At 40.0% G+C, this 25460-nt stretch overlaps 1 protein-coding gene and 1 non-coding gene across 5 annotated transcripts; one reads left to right on the plus strand and one right to left on the minus strand.

Moving 5' to 3' along the window:
• Positions 1-2901: 2901 nt before the first annotated feature.
• LOC133095006 (zinc finger protein 184) lies at positions 2902-20649 on the minus strand. Of its 4 annotated transcripts, XM_061195812.1 has the most exons (7): positions 20590-20643; positions 20218-20332; positions 19829-19972; positions 12695-12762; positions 9146-9272; positions 8691-8786; positions 2902-5207 (listed from the first exon to the last, which is right to left on the minus strand). In XM_061195812.1, the coding sequence occupies exons 3-7, from the start codon at positions 19833-19835 to the stop codon at positions 3247-3249; spliced, it is 2259 nt and encodes a 752-aa protein (XP_061051795.1). In that variant the 5' UTR covers positions 19836-19972; positions 20218-20332; positions 20590-20643; the 3' UTR covers positions 2902-3246. The 4 variants fall into 4 exon arrangements, with proteins under 4 accessions (XP_061051795.1, XP_061051796.1, XP_061051794.1 ...); XM_061195813.1 differs by lacking the exon at positions 20218-20332 and having other exon boundaries at positions 20590-20649; XM_061195811.1 differs by lacking the exon at positions 20590-20643 and having other exon boundaries at positions 20218-20577.
• Positions 20650-24965: 4316 nt separating this feature from the next.
• Positions 24966-25047, plus strand: TRNAS-AGA (transfer RNA serine (anticodon AGA)). Its single transcript has one exon. It is a non-coding gene; the product is annotated as a tRNA-Ser (tRNA).
• Positions 25048-25460: the final 413 nt, after the last annotated feature.

Consider the following 25460-nt stretch of genomic DNA (forward strand, 5'->3'; position numbering starts at 1 on the left):
TCTGCTGCCCGTGCTTTTCCTCTCCCACCGGTGAATCTTATCCTTCCCTTTTTAATTCGTGTTCCAGAAGTCCTCCTCCGCCTCTGCCTTTAAAAGGTGCCTGCCATCTGCTCCCCACGCACAACCTTCTGTCCTTCACACTTTCCACGCCCACCGCTTAGCTTCTATCCATCCCAACATTGTCAGAGACACCATTTCGTTCTGCCTCCTTTAGGACTTTGCTCTCACACTCTTTCCACTTTTCAATCTCTCCTTTTCTAGTGACTCATTTCATTATCACTTTAAACAAGTCTAGTAGGTCTCTCCTATTTAAAAACATCCTCATTAAATTCACATGCTGCTTTAACCACCAAGCTAATTCTCCCCTAGAGCTTCCAGAAGGAGTGTGACACAGCCAACACCTTGAGATTGGCCTAGTGAAACTGATTTCAGACTTCTGGACTCCAGAACTGTGAAAATAAATCTGTTGTTTTAAGGCACCAAGTTTGTGGTAATTCATTATAGCAGCCATAGGAAATGAATACATTCTTCTTTTGCCCTTGCTCTTTCAGGCTCAGGGGTGGTAATGTTTTCCTGCAATTGTTAGACGCTAGTGTTCCACTGTCCTTTGCTGGTTCCCTCTCTTGGCTAAATTTTCTTCAATTAAACTGCTTGAGTATGGCCCTAAGTTTCTGCCTGGGACTCTGCCTAGAGGTGGAGTGAAGAAAAATATGGACCAAATAAAAAGTGGCCCCTGAAAATACTGTCCTTCACCAGTAGACCCACTCCTTGTTTCCTGGTCTTCTTGGGCATGCTGGGCCATTAGCCTCCCAGAACTGTGGTTCCAGATTTCTCCTGGCCCCAAAGTAATCTGCTCAGAACTACATTGCTCAGAGGCCTCAGTAATGATATTTTTTGGACCTGGACCTTGAGCCTTCATGCTTTCTCACTAGTCCAAGATCAAGATGAATGCCCCTGTGCAAGGGTGAGTTCATCCATGGCCCAGGCACCCACCTGAGCCCATCTGACGCAGAGGTGTGTCCAAGACAGGGTCTAGAATACAGGTTCCATCACACTGTGAGGTCATTCATATCAGTCCCCCTTTCCCTCCCCTCTCCACACCATCTTCTTGAGATGTAAACAAATCCAGAGAGAGGTAAATTTCTTTGACTTTTTTCTTGTCATATTGTTAGGGGAACCACTGACCGAAACTGCCGTGCTGGCCAGTCCCTATAGTAACCACTTGCATGAGTTATCTTAAAACAGGAGGTCCTGGTAAGGAACTCGGAACTAACAAGCAACCTCCAGATAGTGATCACACATTCTCGGTGCTCTGCATTTGATCTGATGGTACCTATGAATAGATCAAATTAATGGAACAAAGTAGGATCTTCCATGGTTAATGACAAATTCCCAAATAAATTCTGTTCCCTCATATAGGAATCATAGTGGCAAAAGGACAAGAGTCTTTTTGTCCATTCCAGGCAGACTCTGGTGTTCACTATTTTGGGATCTCCTTTGAAACAGGAGGACCCTTCACCTGGATATAGAAACTTCATTTCCTTATACTGTGGGAGTGGCTCAGATTCCAACCAAAGCATATCCTATAACCTGAGATCCATTCCTCTCTGCTAGTGTCCACCTCTCTGCTATGGGATAAATAAATTCCTACATAATGGAAGCCTTGAGAAATTAGGAAATACCAAGATGACATTTCTTCATAGATGTTTCAAAACTACGACAGAAAAAAGTCCTGAGATTTAAATGGCTACTTTATCTCCTGAACTCTGTTCTTCACTGTCTGGCATCTTCTTTAAGGAGGTGACAAAATTCTGATGCAGGTCACTGGCATTTATATAAGCAAAAATGACTGCATTTTTTGTTTTCACTTGAAGAAAGCCGCAGCGCCCATTCCCCCAAACCTCCTTTGTGGGAAGAGTCTTGAACTCCTTTTATATAAATAATGGTCAACTTCTGTGCTACCTCCTGTTCTCAGAGCTCCTATTCTCAAGGCCAGGCTACGAAATTGTCAGTTACTCTTAAAAGAGCGGACCTGATAATTAGACTGTATCTAGAAAAAATATAAGGGCCCATCTCTTTATGGCTAGACCCATATTTATTTCTGGCTCAAATGTTATCTTGACCAGGGTTGCCACAAATGGCCATGCAGGCTGTGGGCTGCCCATCTTCAGAAGTGTCACTCACACTGTCATCTGCTTGTGATATCAGGTGGCCAAGGAAAAGCAAGTAAAATGACCATTATTTTATACAGCCGTTTAATTTCTGTACTTTGGTAAGGAAACAAATTTGACCTTACCTCTCAAAGTTCATGAGAAACCAATTTACAAAACAAGGTAACAGTCAAAATTACATTATGTGTACATCCCCTTCAGTACATTATGTGTACTGAACAGCTAATCTGTGAGCTTCTAGGAGGAGTCAAAAGAAGCTACTAAGGAAGTGAGTACTGAAATCTAATACAGTTGTTCTTTCCAGGGTACACATTAGGAGTTTAAAAAAAGACACTGAAGCCAGGATCCCACTCCCTAGGCCAATCAGTCACTGGGGGTGGGGTCTTGGCAACAGAATTTTATAAAGTTCCTGAAGTGATTCCACTATGTAACTGGGGTTAAATAACACAGGTTTAAGCTGTAGTAGAGGATCTATGTAATTGTGATAAACTTCTAGAATGTTAAAACATACTAGGAGAGAAAATAATAGGAAGGTTTAATACTTGTACTGAATAAAGCCATTATATATTACTGAATTATTAATTTGAGGGTACCTTACAATTCTTTTTATTAGGAACCGGTTACTTAAAGAACTTAAATGTGTTAGAACAGGAGCATGATAGATCTCCAGTCTAGTTACTGAAACATAAATGCTTTCTATTGGCAAAACATGCATAAATGCATACATTCTAGATGCAACATAGCAAAATGCTGATGTACAATAATCTTATTCAAGAATATATTGTGAATATACAAAACCAAATATAAAACTCCAAACGACCTTCGAAATGACCTACTCCAAATCCCTCATTTCACAGAGGAAACTGAAGCTTAAAATGGCTGAATTTGCCAATGTCACAAAGTTGCTTAACAACGTAATTGGCTTACTTCAGCCCAATGTACTTTCCATTCCACAGCATGACAGTGAAAAGTAAAAATATTTTCGGCAGTTTCTCAATCCACCCTGATTCTTCTGTACTTAAAAGGACAAACTAGAGTAAATGCATCCCCTATGTTTACGATGTTCCTAGAAGAGTCATATGCCAGGGTGCAGTCTCTGATGTTTGTTGAGAGCAGAACGATATCTGAAGGCTTTTCCACAATCATTACATCCAAAGGGCTTCTCTCCTGAATGAATTCTCTGATGCTGAATGAGGTAAGTGCTCTGGCTGAAAGTCTTCCTGCATTCATTACAGTTGTAAGGTTTCTCTCCAGTATGAGTATTCTGATGTTCAGTCAGATGAGTGCTCCGGCTAAAGGATTTGTCACATTCATTGCATTTATAGGGTTTCTCTCCAGTGTGAATTCGTTGATGCTGAGCCAGATGGGAGCTCTGGCTAAAGGCCTTTTCACACTTATTACACTGGTAGGGCTTTTCTTCTGTGTGAGTTTTTTGATGTTGAGCCAGAGATGAACAATGTCGAAAGGCTTTGCCACACTTGGCACACTCATAAGGCTTTGCTCCTGTGTGAATTCTCTTATGTTGCGTAAGGTGTATGTTCTGGTTGAAGGCTCGCCCACATTCATTACACTTGTAAGGTCTTTCTCCAGTATGTATTTTCCTATGCTGAATAAGGGATGAGCCATAACTGAAGGTTTTCCCACATTCGTGACACTGATAGGGTTTCTCACCAGTATGAATTCTTTCATGTTTAGCAAGAGATGAACTCCGAATAAAGGCTTTCCCACATTCCTTACATTCATAAGCTTTCTCTTGGGTATGAGTCTTCTGATGTTGATTAAGGTTTGAGAGATAACTGAAAGCCTTTCCACACTCATTACATTCAAAGGGCTTTTCTCTGGTGTGAATTCTCCGATGCTGAGTAAGGGATGAGCAATAACTGAAGGCCTTTCCACATTCATTGCATTTGTAAGGTTTTTCTCCAGTATGAATTTTTAGATGTTGAGCAAGGGATGACCAGTAACTAAAGGATTTCCCACATTCAGCACAATCATAAGGTTTCTCCCCAGTATGTGTTTTCTGATGTTGAGTGAGGTTTGAGTGCTGACTGAAGGCTTTTCCACATTCATTGCATTCATATGGTTTTTCACCAGTATGAATCATATGATGACGTATAAATGTTGAGGGTCCATTGAAAGCCTTCCCACATTCATTACATTTATAGGTTTTCTCTCCAGTATGAATTTTTTGATGTTGAGTAAGGTGTGTGCTCCTGGTAAAGGTTTTATCACATTCGTCACATTTAAAAGGTTTTTCTCCTGTATGAATTTTCTGATGTTCCATAAAGTGGCCTCTCTGGCTAAAGGCTTTTCCACACTCATTACAAGTATATGGTTTCTCACCAGTGTGAATTCTCTGATGCTGAACAAGATGGGTCCTCTGACTAAAGGCTTTCCCACATTCATCACACTTATAGGGTTTTTCTCCAGTGTGAATTCTTTGATGTTGAGTAAGAGAAGGACCCTCAATGAAGCCTTTTCCACACTGATCACATTTATATGGTTTATCTCCAGTATGAATTCTTTGATGGTTTATAAGGTTTTCACTCCGGCTGAAGGCTTTTTCACATTCATTACATTTGTAGGGCTTCTCTCCAGTATGTGTTCTCTGATGGCGAATAAGAGCTGAACAATAACTAAAAGCTTTCCCACATTCATTGCACTTACAAGATTTCTCTTTTTTAACCGGCTTTAAATTCTGTTTGACATTTGTTTTAGTAGAGGTCTCTTCTGGAGACACTTCTTTTTGTGTTAAAAGGTCTGAACTCACATTGATGCTTTTTTCAAAGTCATTATTTACATGGTCTTTCTTCAAAGTAGGTATTGTCTTGTCAGTTATTTTTGTTTCCCTCGGCAGGGCCTGTTCATTTGCCTGTTGCCTCTCTGGACTGCCTTCAGATTCCCAAGTTTCTAAGACGTTGGAACTCCAAGGATCATCCCTTTTGTGCTTTTCTACTATTGCCTCTGGAGATGGCTCTTCTTCAGAAATGTCCAGCTCTGAGACTGATACGCTATTTTCTGGTCTTGTCTCCCACTCTGAAAGAAAAAGAAAATGTCAGTATTCTCTGAATTGAGGGAATAAAAACAAACATACAACAAAAGTGTTATTGTGGGAATGACCTAATGAAACTAAAAATAAAGCCCTCAGCAAATTCTGAGGATTTTCAAACACAGCCCTATTATTTGGGGAGAAATTTGGAAAGAGCTAAGGAGAATGAGAAATAAAATATGAGAGTAGCAAGAGAATGTCTAATTCAATTTCATAGATAATCTCTAAGAACCAGTAAGGGAACTCCATTTAAGTTGATAGTAAATTTAGAAAGTGACCACAGAGATAGATAAGAGGAGACAGAGATGGACTGAATCTAAAGGAGGCAGTCTGAACTGGGATTTCTTGCCAGTGAACAGCAACAAAAAGTCTAAGAACCATGATTTCAAGACAGGATAAACACAAGACATGACTATGGCTCCATGGTTTTTAGCCTAGAAAACTGACAAAATAGTCATATCACTGCTAAAATTAGAAAGTTGTAAATAGTAGAGGAAATAATTTAGGTGGAGGAAGATAAAGAGTTCAACACTAGGCATTTTGAGAATTAGGAAGAGAAATGGAGGACTAGACTATAATGGTGTTTGTGGGGGTGGAAGATGCCAAAAGTAGCAGGATAACTAAAATGTTCAAATATAGGATAGAAAATATCAGCTCAAAAGAAGAAGGAAAAGAATAGCTAAAGCCATAAGAATGTACGTGAAAAAAAAGCAGTGATGGGGGAAGATCCTTGAGGGTGTTTAGGGTAATGGGACGAATAAAACATGCTAATGAAAGAAAGCAGTTTTTCAGCAAGCAAACAAAAGAATATAAGAAACACAGAACCAAAGATGTTAAAAAAAAAAAAAAAAAAGAAACAAAGAACCAGAAAAGTACATAATCAGGACATAGAGTTACACTACTCTACTGCCTACTCTGCTATAGTTTGTCTTGTGCCAAGACAAGAAAGATGACAGGGTAGTCAATGCTGGCAGATTCAGTAAAAAAGGCTGTGTTTAAAACAGCATTTCTTGGACTTCCCTGGTGGCGCAGTGGTTAAGAATCCGCCTGCCAATGCAGGGGACACGGGTTCTAGCCCTGGTCTGGGAAGATCCCACATGCCATGAAGCAACTAAGCCCATGCACCACAACTACTGAGCCCACGTGCCACAACTACTGAGCCTGTGCTCTAGAGCCCATGAGCCACAACTACTGAGCCCGTGTGCCACAACTATTGAGGCCCGCGTGCCTAGAGCCTGTGCTCCACAACAAGAGAAGCCACCGCGATGAGAAGCCTGTGCACCAAAACGAAGAGTAGCCCCCGCTCGCCGCAACTAGAGAAAGCCCGCGTGCAGCAGTGGAGACCCAACGCAGCCAACTTAATAAATAAATTAATTAATTAAAAATAAAATAAAATAAAACAGCATTTCTTTGGTTCCACTGGTAACGGGAAGGTACAGCAGACCCCCAGAGAACCCTGAATCTCCTGTGCTGCCAGCCCAGTCACTGTCACCACCATTATCACTGCAAACATGAGAAGCAAGGCAGGGACCTAGAGCTGCCTACCATCCCCTCCATACCTGGTACCATAGGAAATGGTACAGCATGCATCAGCATGCAGAAGTGCAGGCAGCTTCACAACAGCAGTGCTTCTCCAGCAGGGACAAGATGATTAATGTAACACAAGTTTTGGGGAACAGCCAATCAGTATAAGAAATGGATATGTTTTCATCAACAAAAATGACACTAAGGATATACTTGTACAGCAGATAGCCATAAAAAATAGCTCCTGGGAAGTACTTCACAGGGAAAAGGATATGGAGACCATGGAGTCAGATGCTGTTAAAGGCAAAAAGAGTGTGGGAGTGACTGATCTCTAGCTCAAGTTGGAGTTCCAGTTGAAAGCAATAAACATGCAACAGACTGTGACCAATATCCACATTGTCATACTGTCTACGCACTAACCAAAAGAGTTACCAGAATATCAGAGGTGGGGTAATGAATGAAGGATTGGAGAAAATTCCAGAAGGCCAGACTGAACAGCACCATTCCTACTGCAGGAAGCAATTCTCACTTTACTATATGCAAAGTCGAAGGGCACTGACCACAATATTCCGACACCCCTGTGCATGGAGAGATAATAGAAGGTGCTGACATCCAGGTTGCAAAAGAACAACATAGACCAGTAAGACAGAATATATATCAGAATACAATCACGATTCTGCAGGGGCCAAGTCACCAAGACAGCCTAGAGAAGAGGATAGGAAAATGACGCAGACAAGGCCCAGGGCCAGTGGCCACCTCAGTGTAACTTTCCAAAAGTTAACAAACTGTAAGCACAAGTTAATAAAGTTCTTACTTTTAAAAAATTAGTTTTCTAAATTGTGTTCCATGAAACCATCTTTTTTTTTTTTTTTGGCCGCACCGCACAGCATGTGGGATCTTAGTTCCCCCGACCAGGGATCGAATCCACGCCCCTTGCATTGGAAGGGAGGAGTTTTAACCACTGGACTGCAAGGGAAGTCCCATGAAACCATCTTTTAAAAGAAAGATTTTAAAGGTGCAGTATAAAAAAAAAGGAATCACGGTTAGGAAGACAGGGGAGAGAAATGTTACATTCTATGTACCCTGTTGGAAATTCATAATTCCCAACTACCAATTAAAAAAAAAAAAATTCTGAGTGGTCCTCCAGTAAGAAACCTGCTAAATTTTAGCTAATCCAGTACTTGCCAAATTTGAACATGGCACGCATTGTTTCTCCCCATAAAAAGGACCCCCTACTCCTACCTCATTAAATCTGGAGATATATTCCTTACCTAGAGTGACTAAGTTTGTACAGTTTTTCAGGGTCAGATCTTTGAAGAAGTCTCTCTGTGCAGTTTGGGAATTGATGGTTTACAAGAAAGTTATTCAAAATTTCAAGGGCAGTCCAATAAAGTGATAGGATCAGAAGCTACACAATGAGATTAAGACAGGAACAGGTGATGAAGAAATGACGGCTACAGGTATGGAACTCACTTTTGCACAGTTTGGTTGGGAAAGCAAGAAGGCAGACTGGATGGTGGCCAGAAAGATTAACAGTGTTGAGTAAAAGTATTTGGAATTTAGATTACCTATTTCTATTTGAAGGTACTGGGGGTGGAGGCTGTAGATCCAAAAAGAAAACTGTAAGGGTGAAAAGTGGGGTAATAATTATGAGACCAGGGCCCCAAAGGAGGCTGGGAAAGGAGGAATCCAGATTCCATGTCAAGAAGTTGCCTTTAGAAAAAAGCAAGAAGGATAATAACGCCTTTGAAAGGAGTACAAAAATAGAATACATGTTGAGACATTTAGTGTTTTGACAAAGCATAAGAGAGTCCAGATGCCTTCCCATTCTCCACAGGAGACACTTTAAAGAGAAGCAAGTACATCTACATTTCAGACGTAAAATCCTCTCATCAGGCTGGTGGTTAGTGTCAATAACACTCATCTGCCGGGTATCCATTACTTACCTCCAAGGGCACCTACTGGAATGCTGGGCTCCACAATCCATGGCTCTGTCCCTTGCTCTAACTGGGAAATCACATCAGGTTTGGAAACTTGGAGTCCTGCTCATAGGGGTAAAAAAAAGTTACCTGTCTGCACTGAGAGAAAAGTGCTGTATCAGAGTTCAGTCTCATCACTTTGTCTTTAGAGGAAAGGATACGTGGACAAATCAGATGGAGTAAAGCATATAAAGCACATATAGCTTCCATGTTATACATTCCCAGATGTGGTATAACTTGGGAACTGATCTGGGTTCAGAAAAATTATTAGTTTGTCCTTCTACTTGCTAGAGAGTAGAAACCTTTTCAGAGCCTTTCAAAGTTTCGGAATCTTTGGTTCCTTAATGGCAGAACTCACCTAAGCACAAGAGCACCCTCCTCCTCCACACCCCCAGATATTAATGCAGAGAAGTCATCCTTACCTATAGAGACCAGATGTGTATAATTTTCCAATGTCACATCCCTGAATAAATCTCTCTGTACAGGATCCAGCTGTTTCCATTCTTCCTGGGTAAAGTCCACTATCACATCCTTGAAGGTCACTGATTCCTGAAATACCAAACATATTTCTGCTTAGCCATAGAGGATTTACCTCGGAAAGGGGTAAAGTTAGCAATACTGACAGAAGTAAGGCAAGCTCTGGGCTATCTGAAAAATGATTTTGATATTTCCTCCTTTGTAAAATAAATATAAAAACAAAACCTGACTCATAGGATTATTGCAAGAATTAAATAAGCAATGTTCAATATTAAATGCTTAATTTAAGGCCTAGCATATAACAAGTGCTCAGTCAATGTTGGCCACTGTTGTTGTTGTTATTGATCTTCATAATCATCATCATCATGATCTCTGTGTTCCAAGATATATCAAGTATTAAGAGTATACCTACTAACATCAATAATATGCTTTACTACCTATAAGTGCAAGAACAGCCAAAAATGTTTTTGAAAGAATTTGAGGAACCCTACCACATTTCAAAATATACTAAGTAACATACCAAAATATACCGAAAGATAAAGATAAATTAAAACAGAGTGGTCTGGTATGGAATAAAACTCAATGAAAAACAGAGAACCCCAAAATATAGCCATGTTTATAAGAACTAAATGGGATTAAGCAACTTTCAAATTAGTTTTAAAAAGCTGGATTATTCACTAAATGGTGCCATAACAAATGACTGTCTATTTGAGAAAAAAAATTAAGGTGAGTTCCCTACTTCACAGCATACACAAAAATATCTGCTGGATTAGAGACTGAATTGTAAAGAAAAAGCAAAAATAAAATAGAATAAAAGACAGAAAAATAGTTTTATAAGCTTGATATGTGGAAGGCAAAAATTATAAGACAGAGAGACTGACAGATAAAACCACATAAAAATGTAAAACTTCTGTAGAAAACCATAAATAAAATGCAATATTCTGAGTTGCTACAAATAATTAGCAGAAAAGATGAAAGATGAACAACCTACAACAATAACCAAAAAAGGCTGACAACCCAAACAGGCAATTCACCCAAACCATTGTTAACAAACCATGAAAAGATGCTCCACTCCAAGAAAAACATAATAAAACAATGAGATACCAGATTAGCGAACACTGCTTAAAGTGCTCATGTGTATTACGGTGGGAACAGGGCCTTAATGCAATCTATCAGGGGGCACTCTGCCAGGATCTATCAAAACTTTAAAAGCATATATCATTCAATCCAGATTTATAGCTTGTAGGAATTTATTCTTTAGAAACAACTCAGGGTGCAAAGACATATGTAAAAATTTCCTTGCAACACTGTGAGGGGAAAAAAAAGCAAACTTAAATGTCTATTAATAGGATAGTGGTTAAAGAATTCATGGTACATCCATACTAAAGCAGCTTATGCAGACATTTTAAAAATAAAGTGTCTCTATATGTACTGATTAGGAAATATATATATTAAAAATAGCATACATGGTATTATCCCATTTTTATTTTTATGAATAGGAAAGTTTGTATGTAAATGCACAGAGAAAAAGCTAAAAGAATACACTACCGAACATTATCAGTGTGACTGTTTAGTGGGACTCTGAGGCAATGCAGGGGAACTTCTTACTTTTTCTTTATTTATTATGTATTTGAAACTGGGCAAGTGAGTTAATTTTGTTTCAAAATAGATAAATAAATTATTGGGACTTCTACTTCTAACCACGACAGAGCTACTGGACTAGCTCTCCCAGTGTAAACAACTGTAAAACTCAACAATATAACTGAAACAAGTGCTTTCATATTTTGAACAGCAGACAGAACAGAACTGTGATCCCTGAGAGAAGGGAGACAATCACATGAGCCCCACAGACCCTTCAGTTTCCTGCCTGGAGGCAGAAACTGAGCAAGACACAGTGGTCTCACTGAACTGAGGAAACAAAGGTGGCAGCTCAGGACTACAGAGGCAGGGAATTTGCAGGATAGATACTAGAGAGAAGGGAGATACACAGAGGAGGAGCTCCAAAACTCTGGTGTAAATACTATCTCCACAGGCCATATCAAGTTACCAATGTGACATAACTGAACCCAGAGTTAAGAAGACATACGCATAATCAGTTCACACAAACAGTTCCAGCGCACTTCAGGAGCAGCACAAGTTTAGCCTGTGAGGAAAGAGTTAAAGCAGCAAGTCCGGCTTGCCCAATCCTTGCTAATCTCCAGGGACACTTGGATCCATGTTTCTGAACCTTAAACAAGCTCTGAAAACTAATGTTTATATAGTCACTGATTGATGATGTTATTGTGTGCCTGGAGCACTGGGACAGGATGTACCAGACTGTCAGCATTGTTTAAAGTATACATGAAGATTTACGATGCATATGTGGTGCCTAGTTTGAGGTCTGCACCATGGCTGGTCAACAGCAAGTACACGTTGATGTGATCAGCTCCCTTTAAGAACTCTGGACTGTGAGACTCAAGAAGACTTCCCTGGGTAGAGACATTTCTCTGTCTCTGTGGACAACAGCTCTAGAGAAAGTACATCTGTGTGATCATCACAGAAGGAGGACTTGGAAGCCTGCACCTGATTTCTTTGGATTCTTATAAATATCTTTTTCCTTTTAATGTGTTTTGTATCCTTTGTTGTAATGATCTCTATCCCTGAGTTATGTTGCTGGGTTGGGTGGGTCATCCTAGCAAATCACTGAACTAAAGTATAGTCACAGACCCCATGAGACACAGTCCTAGAATAAGGCTACACTAGGTCAGCCCTAACAAAGCTTACAGTTCAAAACCAAACCTCAAAAGGATCAAGCTGTGGCCAAGATGGGATTAACAAGGACTGGATTTACCCTCCTGCATTAAAATAACCAACAAATTCCAGACAAAACATATGAAACAACAGTTTCCAAGGCACTGAATCTCAGATAACAAAGAACAGTGATCCCCAAGAATCAGGAAACAAATGAAGTGAGCCCTACAACTGCTCCAGCTTACTGCCTTGAGAGTGTCCAGGCAGGGGTGCAGGGGAGGGGAACCCAGGAGCTACCCAGCAGACTCCTTGAACTGAACAGGTAATGCTGAGAGTTTGGGGAAGTCAAGGTGACTAGAGTTCACAGAGTACTGTAGGGAAGGGAGCTACAGAGGAAAGAAGCAAGAACTGCAGAAACTCTCCTAACCCCTCCAGACCACATACATTTTTGTTGAGTCTCTGTTTTCCATGGTACTCGTTTCACCGAGTTTTAATATTTAGCAGTCATTTGGTCTATTCAGGTAAAGTATCAAGTTTTGTACTTCTGCTCTCTCATCACTGGCACATGGCAAGACGTAAGCAAGAAGTTAAGTGGTGAATATATTAGTTAAGCTGGAGAGGCAGAGCTAAGAAAAAAGTGGTTGGCAGATGGGAGCCCAGAATGAATTGCCAACATTGGTTTTCAGCTAAATATAACCCACAGCAAAAGAATATACAATCCCACTCTAACGACTGAAATGACATTTCAGGAAATCCCAACTTACCTGAAAACTAGCTGATGGGAGTGAAGTACATCCCCCTTGGAGAAGGGCAGACTCTGGAGAAGACAGATCTAGGGGAGGAAAAAGAAACCACAATGAATCCTGTCCAAGTTAGCTGTTCCCAGCAATCCACAAAATCCACTTATTTTTCTATATGAAAACAGCAGGAACTATTTCTGCCATTTGAGAAGCCATTTCCTTCTCAAAATCCAAAAAAAGAAGCAACGTAACTGCTGACTAGGACCTTCGTACTCTCATGGGTAGGCTTAGGAATTAAAGCATTACTTTAAGATTCACAATTTTGCCCCTAGATACTTACAGTCACATGGATCATACAACTCAATCTACATTCCTCATTAAGTGAGGCAAAATATTTCTGCTGCCTTCTCTGCTACATATAAAATATGAATTAATAATCAGATTACTTTCCAAAAGTCTTCCCATGCCCTTTGAAATGTTGCTATTAATATAAATTACATATCACAACGACATATACTTATCTATATTACCTACCTACCAGAGTGTCTAAACTTAAATACACATGGTCAATACTAACTACTGGCAAGAATACAGAGAGATTAGAACTTTTGTACATTGCTGTGGAGGTAAACATTTACCAATCATTTAGAAAAACTGTTTGGCAGTATATACCAAAGCTATACGTACACCTGCCCTATGACTCAGCAATCCCACTCCTGTGCATATATCCAGAGAAATGAGGGGTTATGTCTACCAAAAGACTTGTACAAGACTGTTCACAGCAGGTTTATTTATAATATGCCCAGATTAGAAACAATCCAAACGTCTTTCAGCAGAATGGATAAACTGTGATATATTCATACAATAGAATATTATTCCACAGTGTAAAAGAATGAGCTCTTGCTTTACCTAACAACACGGATGTATCTTATAAACAATATTGAGCAAAATAAGCCAAACACAAAAGAATGCATACTGGGACTTCCCTGGTGGCGCAGTGGTTAAGAATCCGCCTGCCAATGCAGGGGAGACGGGTTCGAGCCCTGTTCCTGGAAGATCCCACATGCCGCCGAGCAACTAAGCCCGTGGGCTACAACTACTGAGCCTGTGTTCTAGAGCCCACACGCCACAACTACTGACGCCCGTGCGCCGCAACAAGAGAAGCCACCACAATGAGAAGCCCGCGCACCTCAATGAAGAGTAGCCTCCGCTCGTTGCAACTAAAGAAAGCCCATGCACAGCGATGAAGACCCAACAAGCCAAAAATAAATTAATTAATTTTTTTAAAAAAGAATGCATACTGTATGAGTACATTTACAGGCATGCCTCGTTTTATTGTGCTTCACTTTATTTGCACTTCACAGATACTGTGTTTTTTTTTTACAAATTTAAGGCTTGTGGCAACCCTATGTCGAGCAAGGCTATCAGCACCATTTTTCCAACAGCATTTGCTCACTTCATGTCTCTGTGTCACATTTCGGTAATTCTCGCAATATTTCAAACTTTTTATTATTACTATATTTGTTATGGTGATCTATGATCAGTAATTTTTGATGCTACTACTATAAATTGCTGAAGGCTCAGATGATGTTTAGCGTTTTTTAGCAATAACATATAGTTTTAGATTAAGGTATATACATTTTTTTTTACACATAGTGCTATTGCACAATTAATAGACTACAGTATAGTATAAACATACCTTTTATATGCGCTGGGAAACCAAGAAAGTCATGAGATTCAGTTTATTTCAATATTTGATTTACTGCAGTGGTTGGAACTGAACCCACAATATCTCTGAGGTGTGCCTGTATATTAAGTACAAAAACTTAGAATAGTGGTTACCTCTGGAGGGTTACTGACTGGGCAGGCACACAAGAGAGACCTCTGGGGCATTAGAAACATTCCATATCTTAGTGTGGGTAGTGGTTACACTTGTATATAATATATAAAAATTAATCAACTGGTACGCTTAAGATCTGTGCACTTAATGTAGTAACTTATACATCAATAAACAAAACAGAAACCAACTTTGCTCTTGGAGGAATCTATTCAGAGTAATGGTTGACGGGAAAGTCCGATTCTCAGAAAGTAGAGGAAGCAATAAAAGGAACTATTATTCCAGACTTAATTTGACCAGTAATGGAAAACTGTCTTGTAAAAGAAATCTTGAGACGAAAATGAAGATGTTAGTTGGAGGAAAGTTGAGGAAATGTTGTACATAGGCAGATATGTACCCAAGACTTTAGGAAAATAGAATAAAGAGAAATGTCTTAGGTAAGATGATTTTGATTCCAAGTAACAGAAACCAACAAAACCAACAACAGTAACAGCTATAGAAACCAACTAAGTGCCTGGCAATAGTAAATGTTCAGTAAGTGTTACAAATATTACCATGACTATAAGGGACAGAGGCTCATGAAAATTAATTCTAACTATAAATTGTGAAAAATCCCAAAAAGAAAAAAAAGGCAAAGCCTTAAAATGAAACCATTTGGGCTGATTTAATTTTGAGGAAGTTAGAATTAAAAAGAATATTTATGAAAGATATAAGGGGCAAAGAGCTGAGAAGGGGAGAAGTGATGTCATCAACATGGTGGAATAAGAATTTTCTACCATCTTCCCCACAAAGAACACTGATTTAGACAATCATCCATGGATGAGAGTGTCTTTGTGGAAGTCCAGGAGTCTAGCACAGAAGTTCCAGCACACCACTGGAACAACAACAACAAAAAATCCAAGACGGATGCATTGAAGAGGGTAAGAGGAACAGTTTCATTTTACCGGCGTCACCCCCAAGGAGGTACAGCTCAGTGCCAAGAAGGCCTTCTTGGCCTGTGATTTCTCTCACGGGCAAAAGTGAAAGCATGTGAGTGCCCAGGTTCCCCAGCAGTATAGGACACCAGCAAAGATACCCACTTCTTTCTCACCTCATCCAGAATACTGAGGTGTCCTAAGAGAATGAGGGGAAGAGAGCAGCTGGGAGAACAGCAGTAGGGGCACTTGGAGGGCATATCAAAGGAACATGGATCCTACTAACCACTTCACAGACTCCATCAGGAAGCCTGCCAAAGAGCCACTGGGGATGCTTCACTTGTGGATCCTCCCAACTGCAATGCTCCATGCACCTCTCCTATACACCCTCCCCACAACCTATGGCCAGCTCTCTGTGCACACCCTAATGGTGGCAAGAGGAGCTTTTATAGATAGCTATGAACACACACAGAAAGCCAGCCTGACTCTGCATGATTTGGAGAGAGCCAGCCTGACTCTGCATGATTTGGAGAAAGCAACCAAAGCAACCTGAGCATTCAGCACCACCAAGGAAAAGCAAAGGTGAAGCTGTTAGCACCCAGCCTGGCTTTGCAGGATTAAGAGAAGGCATACAATCTTAAGAATCCCCCTCAAGAGGGAACAAAAAGCATGGAGCAGATGTATGCATAGAAGATCTGAGAAAGCCTCAGAATCCCTAACAGAACTGCTGATGGAGGGTATTTCTCTCCCAAAGCCAATCAGTAAAGATAAGAGGTGATTTCATCAGTGGTGTTTCTATACACTAAAAAGGAAATATCTGCAAAAGAAATAAAGAAAATAATCCCATTTAGAACAGCATCAAAAACAATAAAAAACTTAGAAATAAATTTCACCAAGGAGATGAAAGATCTATGGAATGAAAACTATAAGTCATTGATGAAAGAATTTGAAGAAGGCACAAATAAATGGAAAGACATCCTGTGTTCATGGATGAGAAGAATTTCTATTGTTAAACTGTCCATACTACTCAAAGTCATCTATAGATTAAATGTAATCCCTATCAAAATTCCAATGGCATTTTTCACAGAAATAGAAAAAAAATTCTAAAATTTGTATGGAATCGAAAAAGACCCCCAAAAGCCAAAGCAATCCTGACAAAGAAAAACAAAGCTGGAGGCATCACACTTCCTGGTTTCAAACTATATTATAAAGCTACAGCAATCAAAACAATACGGTACTGTCATAAAATAGACACAGATACCAATGGAACAGAATTGAGAGCCCAGAAATAAAGTCTCCTATATATGATCAGCTAATATTTGACAAGGGACCAAAATACTTAATGGGGAAAGGACAGTCTCTTCAACAAATGGTGGTGGGAAAACTGGATAATCACATACAAAAGAAGGAAACAGAATCCCTATCTTACACCAATCATGAAAATTAACTTGAAATGGATTAAAGATTTAAACAAGACCTAAAACTGTAAAACTCCTAGAAAACAGGAGGAAAAAGCTACTTGACATCGGTCTTGGCAATGATCTTTTCAATATGACACCAAAAAACACAAGCAACAAAAGGAAAAAGCAACAAATGGGACTACATCAAACGAAAAACCTTCTGCACAGCTAAAGAAAGCATCAACAGAATGAAAAGATAAGCTATGGAATGGGAGAAAATATTTGCAAATCATATAGCTGATAAGAGGTTAATATCCAAAGTATATAAGGAACTCATACAACTCAACGGCATAAAAACAAATAATCCAGTTTAAAAATGGGCAGAGAACCTGAATAGATATTTTTCCAAGGAAGACATACAAATGGCCAGTGTATATGAAAAGGTCCTTGATATCACTAATCATCAGGGAAATGCAAATCAAAACCACAGTGAGATATCACCTCAGACCTGTCAGAATGAATATTATCAAAAAGACAAGAGATAAGTGTTGGTGAGCATGTGGAGAAAAAGGAACATTTGTCCACTGTTGGTGGGAATGTAAATTGGTATAGCCACTATGGAAATATAAATATATACCACATTTTCTTTATCCATTCATCCACTGATGGACACTTAGGTTACTTTCATGTCTTGGCTCTTGTAAATAATGTTGCAATGAACATGGAGGTGCAGATATCTGAGATAGTGATTTCATTTCCTTTGGATACATACCCAGAAGTGGGATTGCTGAATCATATGGTAGTTCTAGTTTCAATTTCTTAAGGAATCTCCATATTGTTTTTTATAGTGGGTAAACCAATTTACATTCCCACAAACAGTGGGAAGGTACACACACATACACATATATAATGCAATATTATTCAGCCATAAAACAGAAGGAAATCCTGTCATTTGGGATAACATGGATGGACTCTGAAGGCATTGTGCTAAGTGAAATAAGAAAGAGGAAGACAAATACTGCATGATCTCATATGTGGAATCTAAAAAGTCCGAACACAGAAACAAAGAGTAGAATGAGGGTTTTCAGGGGCTGGAGGGCGGGGGAAATGGGGAGATTTTGGATAAAGGGTACAAACTTTAAGTTACAAATAAGTTCTGGAGATCTAATGTACAGCATGGTAATTATTGTTAACAATACGGTATTATACACTTGCAAGTTGCTAAGAGAATAAATCTTAAACATTCTCATCACACACACACTGCACCAAATCTGTGTGGTGACCAATGTGGTTAACTAAGCTTATTGTGGTAATCATTTTGCAATATATAGGTGGGTCAAATCATAACACTGGACAACTTAAACTTATACAATGTCAGGGTCAATTATATCTCAATAAGCTGGAAAAAACTTTTCTCAGCAATATTTTGTAGCTTTCAGTGTAGAGATCTTGCATATTTTTGTTGGTTTATATTCTTGTTTCATATTTTGGATGCTATTATAAACGGAATTATTATTTTTATTACAATTTCTAATTGTTCATTGGTGATAGAATGAAACACAGTTGATTTTTTCATCAAACTTTTTGTTTTGAGATAATTGTAGATATACATGCAGTTGTGAGAAATAAAACAGAGATTCTTTGTACCTTTAGAAAAAAAGAGCTGAGGACAAATATGAGGTATAGCTCAAACCTAAATAAATAATATAAATAATGTTAAGATTTCTAATGATATTAAACAAATCCGAGAAAAAGGACTGTATGATAGCAGCTAGGTTAAACCAAACTTGACTGCATAGCCATACCTACAGAATGTAAAGACAATGACAATACAGAAAGAAGTCTACAGTGACATATCACAGGGCTCTGTCCTTACCCTGACCTGTTGAATGACATGTAGGAAGAAAGAGAAGGAATATTCATTAAATATGCTAGTGACATAAAGTTGGAAAGGACAGTTAAAACACTGAATAACCAAGTTAATATTAATTATTAATTATTCTGACAAGCTGGAACACTTGGCCGAAAAATTTGAACAATCATAATAAATGTGAAGTCCTGACATTAAGGATAAAAAACAAGTCTATTATACAAGGATGACATAAATCTAGTTCATGGCAGTTTATGTAAAGAAGATCTAGGACTAACAGCATAATATCGCTGATTTTTTAAAAAGCAAATACAATCTGATACTAAACAGCAGAAATATCCAAATCAAAAGAAATAGTATGTCACACTTTAAGGTATTTTTCAAAGTACATCTAAATGACTGTTTAGTTTTAGGCAATGCATTTTAAGAAGCATGCTGTCATGCAGTAGAGTTTTTAGAGAAGAGGTCTAGATATATCGCATGGAGACCCATCAAAGGAACTGAGGCTATTTTGCTTTGAGAAGAAAAAGAATTTGTGAGTAGGGGTTGTAACAGCTGAATTCACATATCTGAAGGGCAGCAATGTTAAGGAGAGAGCAGTCTCTTGCTTTTGGGGACTAAGAACTAAGATCAACACAGAAGTTACAGGGAAAGGCACTTCTGCCTCATATAAGGAACTAAAAAAAGAAAACACCAACAAGGGAATAGTCTGCACCCAAAATGGAGCTTAATGCCATAATTGTTCAGGCATAGGCTTAACAGATGGTCATCCGCCAGGGATATTTCAGAACTGATTCTTGGATTGAAGAGATGATTACCAAGATTTTTTTCTGACTGTAAGATTATCATTCTAATTTTTAATAAATAGAAATCATGTGAGGATCACAGACATTCTGAACCATTACTCCTTTTCACTCCCCAATCCCAAAGCCAAGCAGAATTAACTCTTCCTCCAAGTCTCTCTCTATAATGTAAATAAGAATCTCTCCCTATGATGTAATTGTTTCTTTTCTCTATCCTCATATATATAAGGTTCCCTCCTTCCACTTCTTCCAGCTCCGTCAAGTATTTAATCTTCATGTCATGACTGTTCTTTTGCCCCCATTATCCCACTCTCCCCCAAGTCGTCCCCACTACCTTCCATCTCAGGTGCTCATCCCGTTCCTCTTGGAATCTGGACACCAGGGTTTCCCAAGCAGCGTCCCTCAAGTGGGGTCCTCTCTCTGGAGCCCAGATGTCCGGCACGAGTCTGTGCCCTTACACACAGTGAAGCTGGCTGCCCTAAAAGACACAAGATGGGGTCAGCGGCAACCGTCACACAATCACACCTCAAGAGTTTTGCACAGTGGCCAAGAGGTCCTTGGAAAAGAGAAGTGCCCGGAGACAGCAGTAAAGAGGCATGTGGCACTCCCGCTGAACAAAAACAGAATGGAGATCGAGTACGCAGGTTCGGCCCCAGATTCCAAAAAACCCCTGGCGCCTACCCTAGAATCTGGGCAGAGGCGCCCACCTACTCGGACGGTTACCTCGGTGCACACTTGTGGGCTCACACCCCCGCGGGCTCAAGAAGAAACACCTGTTGCGGAGCGGAAAAGCTGGAAGGTGGACAAACAGGGCGGGGCTCGGCTCGCGTCCTTCCTCCTAGGCCGGAACAAAAGAACAAAGCCCTCCCAGGGATCGGGGCGGAATAGTCCTACACTAAAGGAGGAGAGGGGAGCCCCCTTCGAGGACTCCCCAGCTCCCTCTCGCAGAGGCCGCTTCAAGCGGAGAGAGAGAGGGGTGACGTCACGCGGCCAGAGGGGCTGGCGGTTGCCATAGTGATATCTGGGCTTCCCTCCCGCTAGAGCGATTTTCGCGCTCTGATCCCGGGTCCAGAAGCTCTGGGACAATCACCAAACCTAGTGAAGGGAGCCGAAGCAGCTGGACTTTCCCCCTCGCCAAGCTCTTTTCACGCCCACAGCCGGCTTCAACGGCCACTTCCGGTGGTGGGAGAAGAGAACACCGCCCCCCCGCACCCGCTCGCTAGCGTTAAACCGCGCCCCGCGGACACATAGGACTACGATTCCCAGAGTGCTCCACGACGCTAAACTCCATTTCCCAGAGTCCCCAGCCAACGTTTGCGATCTAGTGGAGCGGGGACGAGTGTTCTACCCACTAGTCGTTTGTTCGTACACGTCTCAGGTAGAAGTATGCGTTAGAGCAGTGACTCTCAAGCGTGTGTGACCGGACTGATGTTAAGAATACACATTTACACACATATATAATTTAAAAACGCAAACAAGCATTTCACAATGCATAACTTGCCTTTATTACCTGTCCTGCATTGTATTTAGTGTTCTATCCCTTTGTTTAAAAAATTCTGGTCGTGACCCATTATATTGACGCGCAACCATGGCTCTCAAATGGAGCCCAACGCCAGTCTGTCGGTGTGTTCTTGGGAGAAAAGAATCCAACAGAAGTAGGTAGGTTTCTGTATTTTTAAATGTGTGGCCCAAGCACTTTACTGTGTTTCAGTGCATCTCCATATTTGTATAGTGGGGCTAAGGTCAAGTCACTCAGCCTGTTGACTGACAAAACACTAAACTTGGAAATCAGGAAGACATGGCCTAAGTGAAACAGGAATGAAAGCTGTGAGAGAACAGGCTGAAATAAAAACACTAGATGAAAAGGGATTAAAACACATGCAAGCATATTTAAAATGCAGGAACATAACTAAAATCGTACTGGAGAAGAACTGAATTGATGCTATGGAAAAGTGAATCAGTTATGTATAGGATATTCTTTTAAAGCTGCGTGGTTCAAAAGAAAAAGGTGAATGAAATAGAAGAAAGTGATAGATATAAAGGACAGAGGATGGAAAGACAACATGTGGATGATTGCCCATCAGGAAGGAGAGACCACATGAAATCAGCTATCATTTAACACTTTCTATGTGCCAGGCAGTGTTCTAAGCGCTTTACACCTGACTTATTTAATTCTTAAAACAATCTAATGAAGTTGTTCATTATTATTCCTTCTTTACTACAAAGGAAACTAAGGCACAGATAAGTTGAGTAACCTGCCCAAGGTGACATAACCAATAAATGGGGAAGCTAAGACTTGAATGTAGTAATTTGGTCCCACGCTCCCACTTTTAATCTTTAACACTAGAATCCCTAGTAAAGAGATGAACAATTTCCTAAGTTTAAGAAAGAATGCATCTCTCATTCATTGCTAGTGGGAGTGCAAGATGGTACAGCTACTTTAGAGGACAGTTTGGCAGTTTCTTTCAAAACTAAGCACACTCCTACAATATGATCCAGCAATTGTACTCCTTGGTCTTTACCTAAATGAGTTGAAAACTTATGCGCACATGAAAACCTAATTGCCGAAACTTGGAAGCAACCAAGATGTTCTTCAATAGGTGAATGGCTAAACTGCGGTACATCCATACAATGTAATATTATTCAGCAATGAAAAGAAATGAACAATCAAGCTACCAAAAAAACCACAAAGGAACATTAAATGCAAATTGCTGAGTGAAAGAAGCTAATGTGAAAAGGCTACATACTGTACGATTCGAACTATATAACATTCTGGAAAAGTCAAAACTATGGAGACAGCAAAGATCAGTGGTTGCTAGGGGTTTGGGGAAGGGAAGGAGGGATGAATGGTTGTAGCACAGGGGATTTTTAGGGCAGTGAAATTATTTTGTATGATATTGTAACGGTGGCTCTATGTCATTATACATTTGTCAAACCCCATAGAATGTCAAACACACAGAGTGAACACTTAATATAAACTATGGTCTTTAGTCAATAATAATTTATCAGTATTTGCTCATCAGTTGTAACAAATGCACCGTACTAATGCAAGAATGTTAATAGGGAAAACTGGGGGGAGGGGCAGTGGTGAGAGTATATGGGGTTTTTCTGTAAACCTAAAACTTTTTTTAAAGTGTATTAATTTTAAAAATATATAAATGTTAAAGGTGCTTCTGGTAAGGTCTCAGCAGGAAATGAGGGATGTGTAGTTAGAAACTGGAAGAAAACTGATTCTTGTTGTAAAGTGGCAGAACTTGGCTGAATTGTGTTCTACAGTTGGGTGAAAAACAACTTGTAAGCAATGAACTTGAATATTTAGCTGAGGATATTTCCAAGCAAAGAGTGGAAAGTGCATCCTGGTTTCTGTGTGCTATTTATAGCAAAATATGTGAGGAGAGAGACAAATTGAGAAAAGAACTGTTAAGCAAAAGCAGCCATTTTTTGATGGTTTGGAAAATTTTCAGCTACACCTTATACAAACGAGGCTTTCGATACAAATTGAAATACATATGTATTGAAAAAACGTATATATATGTAAAATTTCTGTCCTCAGTGACTTCTCTTTGTAGTTTTAGCAACTGGGTGTACACATAAAAAAAGTAAGCAACCATAGCAAGCAGCATATAGATACTCTCTGAGTGTATATGCAAAATATTGAGTACCTACTATGTGCCAAACACTAATAAGAAACACTCTTTGCATATAAGGTATAATCTAGTGAATAAAAACCTAAGTTTCTTGAGTTTTTACTTGGCTCCTAGCTCTAGATACTTTACTTGAATCAACTCATTTAATTAACTCAGGTTACCAAATAGGGAACAGAAAAGGATGGAAATTCACAGAAAACGCATAGGTTAATAATTTAAGATACAACCCTACCTTAATGTATCTTTTTGCACAATGGCCATAACTTTGGTAATAACCAGATTTTTTTTACTCAAAAAATACATAATGAATATCTTAGTATGTCATCAGTGAATATTCATGCATTACATGCCTTTTAATGGCAGCAAAAGTATTGCATCATATTGATGAATAATTTTTTAAAAGAAAAATATTTACCACAGCTTAACAGATACACACAAAAAACATATGAAAGCAAACCACTCAATGCATTTACACAAAACAAACACACCCATGTACCCAGCACCCAACTTGAGAACCAAAATCATTATCAGAATCCCAGAAACTCCTTCCAAGGGTAGTGGGACCTCCCAGTCACTACCTACCAAGGGTAATCATTACCCTGATTTCTACTGTACAAGGAACATTAATTTCACCTGTTTTTGAACTTTCAAAAGTTGGAATGCACTATAATATGTGTTTTTTGTCTGGCTTTTTCCATTCAATATTAGTGAGATTTAATCCAGGTGGTTGTGTGTACTTGTAATTCATTCACTCTCGTGGTGTGGTATTACATTGGGAAAACCTCTCAATATGTCTTTTCTACTGTAGATGGACATTTGGGTTGTTTCCAGTTTCGGCCTAAAATAATAACCAGACTACTTTGTGTTTCTTACAACTCAACCCTGGCTCTTCCTTTACTGAGATCCATTCTGATATGTTTAAAATTTTTTTCAGTGCAGTAAAAGTTGCAGCTGTGTCCAGTCCTTGTTCCCTGTTACCCTAAAACAAACACCTGCCGATAATTTTGGTTCAAATGCATCACTGATTGCTTTCTGTTTTGCATATATATATATATTTTTTAAATTTTATTTATTTATTTTTATTTTTGGCTGCCTTGGGTCTTTGTTGCTGCGCGCGGGCTTTTCTCTAGTTGCGGCGAGCGGGGCCCACTCTTCGTTGCCGTCCTTTTAGAAGGTAGCCAGGTTCCAGGGGCGACAGGAACTCACGAACCATCTATAAATTTTGTTCTTAACGTGACGGGAGCGTGGAAACACACTGTGAAATGCAAAGCACGGTGCAAACACAATGGGATTGATGTTCCCTTAGGATTGATGTGGGCTAGGCACTTGGGGACACCAGAGCAAGGGGATGCAAGGAGGCTTTTCTGCATCATTTCCCTCGCCCTTTACTCAGGACGCAAGTCATCGAACTAAGTTCCTCTCTGAAAACCACTACCCACTAGCTCTTCAAGGAGCTTCAGTGCCTGAAAGTTCCAAACAAAAGCTACACGTATCAGGCCTAAAACTAGGATGACAGTCTGATTCCACTTCGTTGGGAGGTTAGTTTGGTTCCAGGTGAGGACATTACAGAGGCCTCAAGTTGTCTGGAAAACCTATTGCTGATGCGGTGAGGACACCCCCTTTTAGTGCTCTCGACTCCCGCAGTTGCCCAGCGAGGCTGACCTCCATGCCAAACTTGCACTTCACCTGAGGGTTTCTATCCAATTTGCAGAGTGCGTTTTCTTGCACTCCAGCTCATTTTTTTCCTTTCTTCCCTTTTGCCGGTACCTTACATCAGCCAGTGAATTTCTATTTAAGGATTTAACAGCAGCTGTACTTGTTCGTGTAGTCGTGGCCGAGTGGTTAAGGCGATGGACTAGAAATCCATTGGGGTTTCCCCGCGCAGGTTCGAATCCTGCCGACTACGTTGGCTTTGGCGAGGAAAATACAAAGCTTATCGCTTAGACATACAGGTTTGCAAGCAACCTAATTTTCCTTTGCCTCTGCGCACTTTCAGCCTTGGAAACTTGAAAGTATTTCTGGAGTCAACAGATGCCCCTGTTAGGGTTTAGCAACTACCTCCCGTGTTCAGTAGATTCAGATCATGGCTGTGAGTGTAGATAGGAACCGGTGCACTGGTTCCTTTTTGTCTTTTACCGTAAGGTTCTCACATAGCGCCATCGCTGGCCGCCCCACTGTGCTGCCTGTTCTGGGAAGTGAGGGACGGACTGGAGTGGACTCAAGGCTAGACTTGGACATATTCGGCTCGGACGCTGAATCGCATAATGTATGCTTGATAGCAGGAAGCGTAGCCTGCACAGTGACGTAATAAAGACAACA

The sequence above is a fragment of the Eubalaena glacialis genome, chromosome 7 (assembly GCF_028564815.1).
Source record: "Eubalaena glacialis isolate mEubGla1 chromosome 7, mEubGla1.1.hap2.+ XY, whole genome shotgun sequence".
NCBI lineage: Eukaryota > Metazoa > Chordata > Mammalia > Artiodactyla > Balaenidae > Eubalaena > Eubalaena glacialis.